The sequence below is a fragment of the Cebus imitator genome, unplaced genomic scaffold, assembly GCF_001604975.1.
Source record: "Cebus imitator isolate Cc_AM_T3 unplaced genomic scaffold, Cebus_imitator-1.0 Scaffold285, whole genome shotgun sequence".
Taxonomy (NCBI): domain Eukaryota; kingdom Metazoa; phylum Chordata; class Mammalia; order Primates; family Cebidae; genus Cebus; species Cebus imitator.
Window position 1 is genome coordinate 1,605,122 of NW_016107600.1, and position 10,715 is coordinate 1,615,836.

Here is a 10,715-nt window from a genome sequence, read left to right on the forward strand (position 1 = left end):
AGCCTCTTCTAGCCCCCCTTCCCAAGGCTGCCTCTCTCTGCAAGGCACAGGGAAAATGAGGCATTGGCTGGGAGGGGGCTGTGGGCGAGGCCTGCTTCCTGATCCACAGCCGTGCCTGCCTCTGAGTGGGAAGGGTTCGGAGTTCCTACTCCCGGAAAAAAAAAAAAGAAAGCGACAATCTCCTCCTTGGTTTCACAGGGGATTTGATGGCAGCAGGGATCCTTACTGCCCGCTGCTGCCGCCTCCGCAGAGTGGGCAGGCAGGGTGCGCAGGCAGCTCGAGAGTTGAAAAGAAGGCGATGTTCCAAGGGGTAGGAGAGAAGGGGGCATCTCTTTACGGCCCCAATGTCTTCTTGAGGAACTCTCCCAAATAGCAGAGGCCCATAGGAGAGGCTCCTTAGGGACTGTTTCCCCCAGGAAAGCTGAGGCTGGGGCAGCTGGCCCTGTCGCCTGGAGAAGACGTGAAGGAGGAGCAGGCGTGAAACCTCTTTCCTCTTCTGTTTCTTCGCTCCTTGACTAGAGCATGGCTCAGCCCCCAGCCGCCTGGGTGGCTGTCTGGGCCAACACGGGGTTCTATATCCCGCAGGCTTAGTGTACCCACCAGAGCAGGTCTCTTGGGAGGGGCCGGAGAGGAGGCCTCTTCCGCCTTTGTGTCCAGACAGAAGTGGCCGCCGCGCCCGGAGCCGGTCCCGCGGCAAAGGCCCGGCAAGCCAGAGGACTGCACAATGCCACGGCTGCTCCGCCAGCTCGCCCCCTGCCCCGTCCTGCCTGCGTACGGCCGCCCTTCCTCCGCCTCCCCCTCTGCACGCCTGCCTTTCTGGCCTCTCCTATCTCTTTTCATCTTGCCTTCCTTCTTTTCTTTAATTCGCTCCCCTTTTTCTTTCTATTCTGATGCTCCGTTTCCTTCTTTCCTCTCTTGGGCCTGCCTCCGCGTTTCAGTTGGTCTGTCTCAGGCTGTCTCGGGTTCAGTCTCTCTCAGGCTCTGTCCCTTGATGTCCTCTTGGTCGCAGTCTGGCCCCGGGCCCCGCTGAGGGCTAAACGTCTCTGCTCAACGCTGCCAGCAGCCGCCCAAGAGCCGGCCAGGTCCTCAGCTGCCCTGGGCTGGGGGAGGTGCTGGCTGCACTGGGGATTTGGAGAAAGCCTCGGCAGGGGGACTGGAACCTCCTGTCTTTTCCTTGAACTAGTGAGGAAGATTTTTTGATTGACAGCTAACCCAACTCCATCAAGGCCAAAGAGATATTCTGTTTCTTGTTGTAAGTTGGGTTTCCCAGCTCAGTCCAGCTCAAGGGAGGGGAAGACAGTGGCGCCAAGGATCTGAACCCCCAAGTCGCCTCTCCCCAACCAAACACATCCCTCATGCTCCCCCATGCGTTGAAATCCCAGCCCCGTTAAACCACCCGGTTAGACCGAAAAGGAAAAGGAAAGAACGGGCCAGGGGGAGGAGCAGGGACTTGGGAGGGGGCCTATGGAGCTGAGGTCGGTGCTGCCAGCTGCAGCTGTCTCCCCCCAACTTTCCTCCCGCAAACACACATACTATGCACACTCTCCCCAGCCCTTCTCCACCCCAGAGGAGAAAGATCCACAGAGATGCAGGAGAAAACTAGCCCCCACCCCCACCCCCACCCCTGGCATTTGGTCCCCTCCTGGGGACAGGAGGGGGAAAGAAGGGCAGGCGTGGCCGGGTCTGGGAAGCCTCCTACCCTGCTTGCTCAGAGCCTGCATCTCAGTCCCAGCCTATTTTCCCTGGCCACAGACTGGGACTCTTCCTTTCTGACCCTGAAATTGCACCCCTCCTTCAAACTCACTCTGCCCTGCCTAAATGCACCATATCTCTGGGGACATCACCTGTTCCCCCCCCAGTCAACCTCCCATGCCCCTCTTCTGCATCCACACTGAGAATTTCCTGCTTGGCTAAAGCCCCCCTTTACTATACCACCATGGGGCAGTCTGATGGAAAGCAAAGGGCTGGGCACAAACTCCCAGTTGAAGGAGGAGGGTAGCAACCAACTTATTGGGGGGAGGAATCCAAGTTGTCTGATATTCCTCTACAATCACACTGCCCCCTCTGGAATTCCTGCATCCGACCCCAAAGAAATTGCTTTCTCCGGTCCCTCCGTTGCTTTTTTCCCGTTCCAAAAACAGCCTACAATTTTATTTAATGAAAGACACATTTATGAACAATCAAATGATCCTCATAAAAATTTTATTGAAGGATGTAAAAACAAGCTACTTGCCCACGACCGAGGTCGCTCTCTCGCCTTGCCCGCTCTCACCCTGGCTCTCTGTAGACAGAGCCCGGGAGTGACTTCTTTTTTGGGGGGTTGGGGTGGGGGAAGTGTCGCAGAGATGGAGCTGGGGGCAAAGGAGACTGAGCAGGAAGATGGAATGGGGACACCCCACTCAAGTTGTGTAGATCTCTCCTCCACTTCTTCAAGCTGGCAAAGAAAGATAAATAGATATAGACAATAAATTTAAAATACAGGCGCCTGTGTATCTGTGCCAAAGCAAAGAGAAGACTTCTGAGGCTGCTGTAAAGGTGTATGAGATCCTGAGGTTCTACCCCTCCCACCCAGGAGCCACCTTCCCCAGGCTTCCCCTGCCCCAGATTTGGGGGGCTGAGTTGGCCAGTGGCAGAAGAACGCTCCCCTTCCCTCCTTCCCTCCCTCCATTCCAGCTTCCCCAGTCCCCTCCCACCCTCCCTCCCTCACCGCTGCTGCTGCTCCTGAAAGAAATACATACATACACGCTATTTAAAAACGCATTTTTAAAAGCCACGTTCCGAACTGACAATCGCTGATCTCGGCTCGCGCAGAGACTGCGGGAGCGTCGGGGCCGACAGAGACAGATTACGTCAAGAAATAGTTCCTCCACCTACCTCGGTCGGCCTCCCCGCCCCTGCGGGGCTCCAGCGCCCAGCTCGGCCCTGGGGGTCCGGGAACCCTGGCTTCTGGGACTGGCATTTTCACCCCATTAAAAAATCCTCATGGTTGGGGGGAGGCCAACTGCTTATGGGTGGGCATGGGCACAGGGGCTTCCCAGATGAGCTACGAGCCGTCCTGAGGGGGTGACTGGTGCCTTGGGTCCAGAGTTCCGGACCCCCAGGAAATCGTAGGTCGCGGGGAGCAGCGGAGAGAAGGGGGTGGGAGAGGGGGAAAAAAAAACCAGGGGAAAAAAAGCCCCTGCGCATTGATCCGCGCCGTATTTTTGGGTAAATACGATCACGTGGGGGCCGGGGAGCCAATGAGCTGCGGGGAAAAGGCTGGAAAAATAATTACCTGCCTTGATTGTTCTGTGAGCAGATAAAAAGTACATATACAGTTCATACAATAATCTTATGTATGTAAAACCCCGTTACGATGTCGGCGACGGGGCCCATCAGTAACTATTACGTGGACTCGCTCATCTCTCACGACAATGAAGACCTCCTAGCGTCCAGGTTTCCGGCCACGGGGGCTCACCCCGCCGCCGCCAGACCCAGCGGTTTGGTGCCGGACTGTAGCGATTTTCCGTCCTGTAGCTTCGCGCCCAAGCCGGCAGTGTTCAGCACGTCGTGGGCGCCCGTGCCCTCGCAGTCGTCCGTGGTATATCACCCGTACGGCCCCCAGCCCCACCTCGGCGCCGACACGCGCTACATGCGGACTTGGCTCGAGCCGCTGTCCGGCGCCGTCTCCTTCCCCAGCTTCCCGGCCGGGGGCCGTCACTACGCCCTGAAGCCGGACGCCTACCCCGGGCGCCGCGCGGACTGCGGCCCGGGCGACGGCCGCAGCTACCCGGACTACATGTACGGCTCGCCCGGGGAGCTGCGCGACCGCGCCCCGCAGACACTGCCCTCGCCCGAGGCGGACGCGCTCGCCGGCAGCAAGCACAAAGAGGAGAAGGCCGACCTGGACCCCAGTAAGTTGGGAGCAATTTTCCTTTACAACCGGCGCGGGAGGGGGGGGGAGGACGGGCGGGGGCAGCCGGATTACAGCCCTCCCGAAACGTGCAGGGAGCGCGGGAGAGGGGCGAGGGCGAGGGGGCGAGAACTCAATAAAAGCGAATTACCTTGGGGAGCTTTCAGGAGCAGGAAGGTCTGAGAAGGGGGCCCAGAGAGACAGGTTGGGAGAGGGCTGAAGGGAGCTCCTCTCTCAGGAGCTGGCTTTGATGAGAGACCCCTGCCCCCTCCTCCCAGCCCAGGCTTTTTGGCTCAGTCACCACTTTCGAAGAAATGCAGGCAGGGCCAGGGAATGGGGCTGGGGGCGAGGTTCAGTTTCTGATTTGAGATGGGATGGGGAAGAGGTGAGGAGGACACTGGGGGCACAGAGGAGATACCCCCAGCGAAAAGAAGTACCCCTGCTTCCCAGTCAGCATGGAGGTCCTCACCCCACTAGAGAGTCATAAAACAGAAGGTCCATGGACTTCTTCCCCAGGAGGACTGGGTGAGGGGTCTGGGGTATTTCGAAGCCTGGGAACTTGGAGAGATCAGGACTTTCAGGGAGAAGTGGGGACAAAAGTGGGGTCTGAGTCTCCTTAAACTTGAGAACCCTCTTCTGAGGGTCTTGGAGGGGAAGGGTTGAGAATGGGGGTCAGGGATGAGGAGTGGGCATCTCCCCAGATTGGAAAATTCTTCACACACACACACACACACACACACACACACACACAGACACTCCAATCAGGGAGACAGGCACCTTCTAAGGGTTGCACAGGAGGGCTAGGGTTGGGGGCAGGTGGGAGCTGCAGGGCCAGAAAAAAGGGAAAGAAGGAGAAACAGCAGGAGAGGGGGTGCAGCCCCCGGGTGTGAGGAAGTGTCTAGGGGAGTCTCAGGAGGGGGCTGCAGGAAATCTTTTCCTCCAGCCCCATCAGGGGCCAGGGCCTAATTATACCCCTCAGAAGGCTTCCCTGCTTGCCCTCAGCAACTCCCATAAACCTGAAATTGGAGGCTTGGCTCCTGCAGAGCCTGTCCTGGGGCTGGCAGGAGGGGGCACTTGAGGCCAAACAGGAAAACTAAGATATAGGGGAGCCTGTCCCCAAGGCCAGCAGCTCTCTGGGGAGAGGAGAAAGACTTTTCCCTTGTCAGCATCACCCTGAGAATTCGCCTCAGCAGGGTTGAACTCCGAGCGAGCGGGAGGAGGGTGCTGCACAGGGTGGTGAGGGGCTTAGGGACTCTCAGGGTCAGGAAGCAGAACTGCTAAAATTTCAGGACTTGGTCGTGGGCTGGGAAGATGGGAGGGGGCAGAGGAGGAGGGAGGTGGGGAGGAGAGAGACCTTGCTATAAAAATAAAAAACAAGAGAGAAGCGTTTATGGGCCTATGAAACGGTTGGGAATTTGGACTTTTTATGAGGATATTCTCAAATTACTACTCTTGAAGCTGAGGACCAGACTGGAGGGGCTTTGATAGCTTCGGATTTCCTACAGTTTTAGGTGCTGGAAACTGAAAAGGGGGAAGCTGGGGAGGGGACAGAATGCAAAATGAGGAAGGAGGAAAATTCCTAAAGCAAAATGTGTCCAAATTCAGGTTCAGTTGTTGCGTTTGGGGAGCCTGGTTAAGTCTGGGGGTAGAGCAGCAGAAGTCTTGGGCTGGAAAGGGGCCCCACTGACCCCTGCTTGTGTTTGGCCCTCCAGGCAACCCCGTGGCCAACTGGATTCACGCCCGTTCCACGAGGAAGAAGCGCTGCCCCTATACCAAGTACCAGACGCTGGAACTGGAGAAGGAGTTTCTCTTCAATATGTATTTAACCAGGGACCGTCGGTATGAGGTGGCCCGGGTTCTCAATCTCACTGAGCGGCAGGTCAAAATCTGGTTTCAGAACCGAAGGATGAAGATGAAAAAGATGAATAAAGAGAAAACCGACAAGGAGCAGTCCTAAACCCTGCCCAGCCTGCTGCCTCAGCACAGCCAAGGGAAAAACAAAAACCCCACAAAATACCCCAACCCAGGCGGGAGAGAGACGAAAAAGAAAAGGAAAGAAAAAAATAAAAAAAAAACAGAAAAAAAAAAAAAAAAAAAAAAAAAAAAAAGGAAGGGGAAAAGAAAACTCTTGCGATTTGGGAGGGTTCAGTGTTGAGATATTGGTGTTTTAGAGTTAGTTCTACCCAGCAGGGAGGAGGCAGGGAGAGAAACTGCGTTCTCTTTCCCCAGCGCAACCGAAATAAATGACACACACAAATGTGATTTTTTTTCTCCTTTCTTCAGAGAAGCCAGTACTTGAATCGCTATATTTCTATTTTTCCCCCTGTATCGTGTTTGGTCCAGGCCATCCCTCCACGGGCCTGGGGCGCTCTGCGTGCAGATTTNAAAAAAAAAAAAAAAAAAAAAAAGACACACACATACATAATAATGATTCCCAGCCCAGGAGCTGAGGGGCAGGGCTGGGGACCGTGCCGCGGGCTGGGTCGGGCGTGCAGGCCGGCGCCTTGGGCTGTACATAGCAGTGTTTCCTCTCACCCTCAGCGTTCGTCCCCAGCGTCCATCCTGTAACGTGCTTCTGTTTGTTATGGTAGAACAGCCCTGTGTTAATATATCGAAGTCACTTAAAAAAACAGAAACGCAACTGTATCCAGTTCTCGTTATTTCTCTTCCCTTTGGTTCCCAGTCTGCTGCTGTGGAGGAGGCAAGTGCTCAGGTCTACCGGAGGCTGGAGCCAGAGAATGGGCTCCCTCTACTTTGGAAGGGCAGATGCCTGCTGCTTCTCTCCAGTCAGGGAGGGGTGGGGGGGTCCTGGGGGCGGGGTGGAGGCTGCTGAGGCCCAGGCCCAGCTAGTGCTTGCCCCGGCTGGCTGCCTACAAGTTTCCTGGTGGCTAGATGGAGTGCGGGGGAGAGGCACGGCATGAATGGCTTTCCCTGGCTGTAATTAATTGTAATAATTTATGAGTACATGAGATCGGAGGGAAGAGATAGGTGAAGATGAAAGTTGGGTGCTGGGTGAGGGCCCAGGCTGGCTTCTTGCCTGGCTGCATTGGTGCTTTGGTGCTTCCAGTGATGGCTGGGAATGAAGGCTGGGAGGGGGTGTGGGACTAGGAGGAAGGCCAGGCAGGCCTCAGGGAGCAGGACAGGCACTGGGGACTGTGGTGGGAGAAGAAGAAAAACAGAGTGAGTGAGAAGAGAAGGGACATGGAAGGAGACAGGAAAGAATAGTATGAAAGGAAAGAAGGAAGGAAGGGAGGAAGGAGAAAGATGGCAAAACCAATACAATCAGAATAAGATGCAGTTTCTCCTTCATGCAGTCTCAGCTCCTCACTCCTTCTCCTAGTTCTTTACTTCCCAATCTATCTCCCCTACTCTGGTATTTAGTTTGAATATTTGTCTGGGGGTGACTGGGTCACGCTGTGCAGTTACAGCATTTCTGGGGGATTGTGCGCCCAAGGCCCAAGAAAACTGGCCAGACATTAGCCAGGAGTGGGGTGCTGCCTGGTGGTTTTGGGACCTGAAGCACAAATGTATGGGGATGTGTGTGTGTAACAGCCCGGTGGGGCTGATCGGCTGCACTGCACCCCAGAGCGCCTTTCTAGAACCAGCAGTTTTCATCTGCTAATCAGAAGCAGACACAAGCTGCCGGGTATGCCTCGGCCCGGCGCCCCCTTTCTCGGAAATCCCCCAATCTGGAAACTATTAAAATCAGACTGCTTGAAATATAGTCCTTTAATATCTCAAGCTGCCCATTCTGCCAAGGGTGCAGGGTGTCGCTCTAAATACTTGGGGGATACCTTCGTGAAAGAAAATAATTGGGGACCCCAGCTGATCCCCCATAGCATCACCTTACAGGGCGGTGAGACACTTGTAGGGACCAGCCCCTTCCCCATCATTTGAATCTCCTACCCTCTACTTCTATTAAACACTCCCATTTAGGGGGGTGGAGGAAGGTAGGAACGGGTGAAATTTTTGTTTCGATAATATTGGGGGGCAGTCAAGTCGAAACAAGGGACTTCACAGTCGCTGAAGCACCAGCTCCTCTTTCGAGCTTTGGAGACCTCTTCCCCGTTTCCAGGAGCATTGTTTTTTTGATCCGTTTGAAAGGTGCTTTGCTTCTAGTTTTATCTCCTTCCTGACGACTCTCTGGCTATTTTGCTCTTCTGGAACCCTGACTCCTGTTTCCCACCCAGTGGAGGCCAAGATACCCCTCTCTTCCCTGGTCCGGAGCGCCGGGATGCGGGCTTCTTTCCCAGCCCCAGAGCGGTGTTTCCGGGCTTCCACCCCGCCCCTGCTCCCAGGCCCTGTCGCCTCCCCTCAGCGTCCATCAGCGCGGCCTGCTTCCTGCAGCCGGCCTGAGCCGGCCTCACTGCGGGCAGGAAGGAGGGCCGCGGGCTTGGAGGACCCTGAGGAGACCATGGGATGCAGAGCAGGCCCACCCGGCCCGGCCCACTGTTCAATCCCAGCCCAGCCTGCAGGTCAGGATTGGAACCAATTTTTAGTCGCTTTCATTTACGAATTAAAACAGCACAACACCCATCTGGGGAAAGAAATGAAAGCTAGGGGTACAGAGGGGCTAGCAAACGCCCTCCTACCCTAATCTTCCCCTCCCACCTCTCCTCTGCTCCTTTGTCAGAATCACAAAACCCTAAAGGTTGTTCCACTTGGGAAGGCAGCGGATAGGTACATTTCCGCAGCCCCGAAATGCCACTTTTATGGCGCTGTTTGTCTCCCTGTTCTGGGTTCTGAATGGGGCCGAACAAAACAGCAGCGCGGAGCTGGCTAGACGTCTGGGCTTAATTGTTTTATGGTTTAAATAAGGTGGACACTCTTTCCTTTGAAATCGGATTATAGGAATGTTTTGTCTATGGCCCACGGAGAACAGGACCTCACTGGCTGAGAGGGAGAGGTGGAGAGCGCGCGCGCGAGAGGGATGGGCTACAAACCAGGGGTCAAACAGCCTGGAGAAGTCAGAGTCCCACCCCAAAGTCCTGCAGGCGGCGGCGGAATAGGCGGTGCGGGGCCAGCATCAGGGTAAGAGGAGCGAGGACTTTAGGGTGCGCGCCGCGGGCAGGCGGTCGTGGGAGCCTTGGAGCTTGCATCCGCTTTTGCGGAGAGGTTTCAAGCCCAGAAATGCGCCTGAATGGGGGGAGGAGATCGCGGCAGTTGCTTTGCTTAGTGTCTCTTAATTGTTGAAGGGAGGGTAACAAAAAAAGAAAACAGTGTGGAACCTTTCAAAGCTTTTATTTCAAAGAACTTAGAAAACAAAAGAACAGCAGTCCTGGGGCAACTCCCTTCCAGGGAATCTCTCTCCTGCGCACCCCTTTGGAGGCTCCTTCCTCCCACTTCCCACCTTTGGGCCAGGCCGGGGACCTCTGTTAGCTTTTTCCCAGCCGGACTGCATTGGAGCAAATGGACGCGAGGTGGCGCTGTTGCTCAATGTTAGAGGCGGCGGTTCCCCAGGCCGCCCTGGCAGCATTGACATTTGAGGCCCGGCCCGCAGCGGCTGCGAGAAGGCCCCACGCCTCGGCCGGCCCGGCCCCACTGGCTCTGAGCAAATCAATTCTCTCACCTGCGAGGTGTAAATAATTCGCGAGTGGCAGCGGGAGATGGGCCCTCGCTCTGGCAGCGGGCTCGGAAGGCTCAGGAGGGCAGGCGTCAAAAATAATCGCTTTGTGGAGGAGATAAGTGCGAAGCAGGCAGCGCGTAATTAACACAAAAAGGCAGAATGACCCGGACAAACGAACATAAATCCGTGGTACCTATGAGGGCGGTGCAGGCCTCGGGGAGAGGGACAGAGACGGCCTCGGCGAGGATGGCTGCTTTCGGTTCCTTTATTTCCAGGCTCAGGGAGCGGAATAAACCAGATAACGTGTAAAAGAAGACAAACAAACAAATGAAAGAAGGGCGAGCGACCCCCCAAAGGGGAAACCAAGTCCGGCCTGGGTTGAGGGACTGGTGGGCTTTCCGGGCAGGCGGTGGTGGCAGCACACTCGGGACAGTCGCATTCCAAGACACAAAGGCCCGGAAGAATAGCTCTGTGGCAGGGTTTTCGCTGGACCATAAAATGTCTAAATATCCCCCCCACCCCACCCCCTAAATGATAAGGCGCAGGCCCCACAGCGGATCCAGCCCTCTGGGCCTCCTCTTTCCAGGCTGGGAAGAGAAAGTATTTACGACAGTCCCCAGTGACCCAGATGCTGGAAGCCCAGAGTCCACTCTGCTCACCGCGGCACCCGAAGAGCAGGCTCAGAAAAGGCAGGGCTGGAGCCAAGGCTGAAGCAGGCTGTGGTAGGGGTACAGACGCCCTGTCCTGACCTCCACTGTTCTGGACCCTGGGGAGGCCTGCAGCCCTGGCACAGCCCTCTTCTGACCCTTCCCTCCTGCTGCTCCAGTGCCAGAGTTCTGGATGTCTAAGAGTTTGGGCAGCTCCTGAGATGGTGAGATTCCCCAAATGCAGGGGATCCTGGAAGGAGCTCTTGCTGCCTGCACCAGTGAATCTCCTTTGGGAATTTGACAGAAAGTGGCCATTTCCCCGGCAATTATTTAGATAACAGAGGGACTGGGGGGTGTGGGGGAGGCGTTCATTCTCTCTCAACCATCCTTCCCTGAACCGCCGTTCCTTCTTCCATCTCCAGAGCTGGGATCCGGATGGGGAAGGAGAATATCTGGTTGTCTAACCACCTCCTTCCTCCAACCCTGAAATCCCCAGGATGTGGAAGAAAAGCAGGTAGCATTTTTTTCATAATGCAAAGACCTAAAGATGCGTCTGTGTTTGTCAGACATCATGTGCCTGTGTGCCTGGGTGTGCACATGGGTGTACAGT

At 55.7% G+C, this 10,715-nt stretch overlaps 1 protein-coding gene and 1 long non-coding RNA gene across 2 annotated transcripts; one reads left to right on the plus strand and one right to left on the minus strand.

Moving 5' to 3' along the window:
* Positions 1–2,185: 2,185 nt before the first annotated feature.
* On the minus strand, positions 2,186–3,228 carry LOC108284903. Its single transcript, XR_001817380.2, has 2 exons — positions 2,875–3,228; positions 2,186–2,434 (listed from the first exon to the last, which is right to left on the minus strand). It is a non-coding gene; the product is annotated as an uncharacterized LOC108284903 (long non-coding RNA).
* A 7-nt stretch (positions 3,229–3,235) lies between these two features.
* Positions 3,236–6,517, plus strand: HOXC9 (homeobox C9). The gene is made up of 2 exons (XM_017501863.2): positions 3,236–3,893; positions 5,605–6,517. The coding sequence occupies exons 1-2, from the start codon at positions 3,356–3,358 to the stop codon at positions 5,847–5,849; spliced, it is 783 nt and encodes a 260-aa protein (XP_017357352.1). The 5' UTR covers positions 3,236–3,355; the 3' UTR covers positions 5,850–6,517.
* Positions 6,518–10,715: the final 4,198 nt, after the last annotated feature.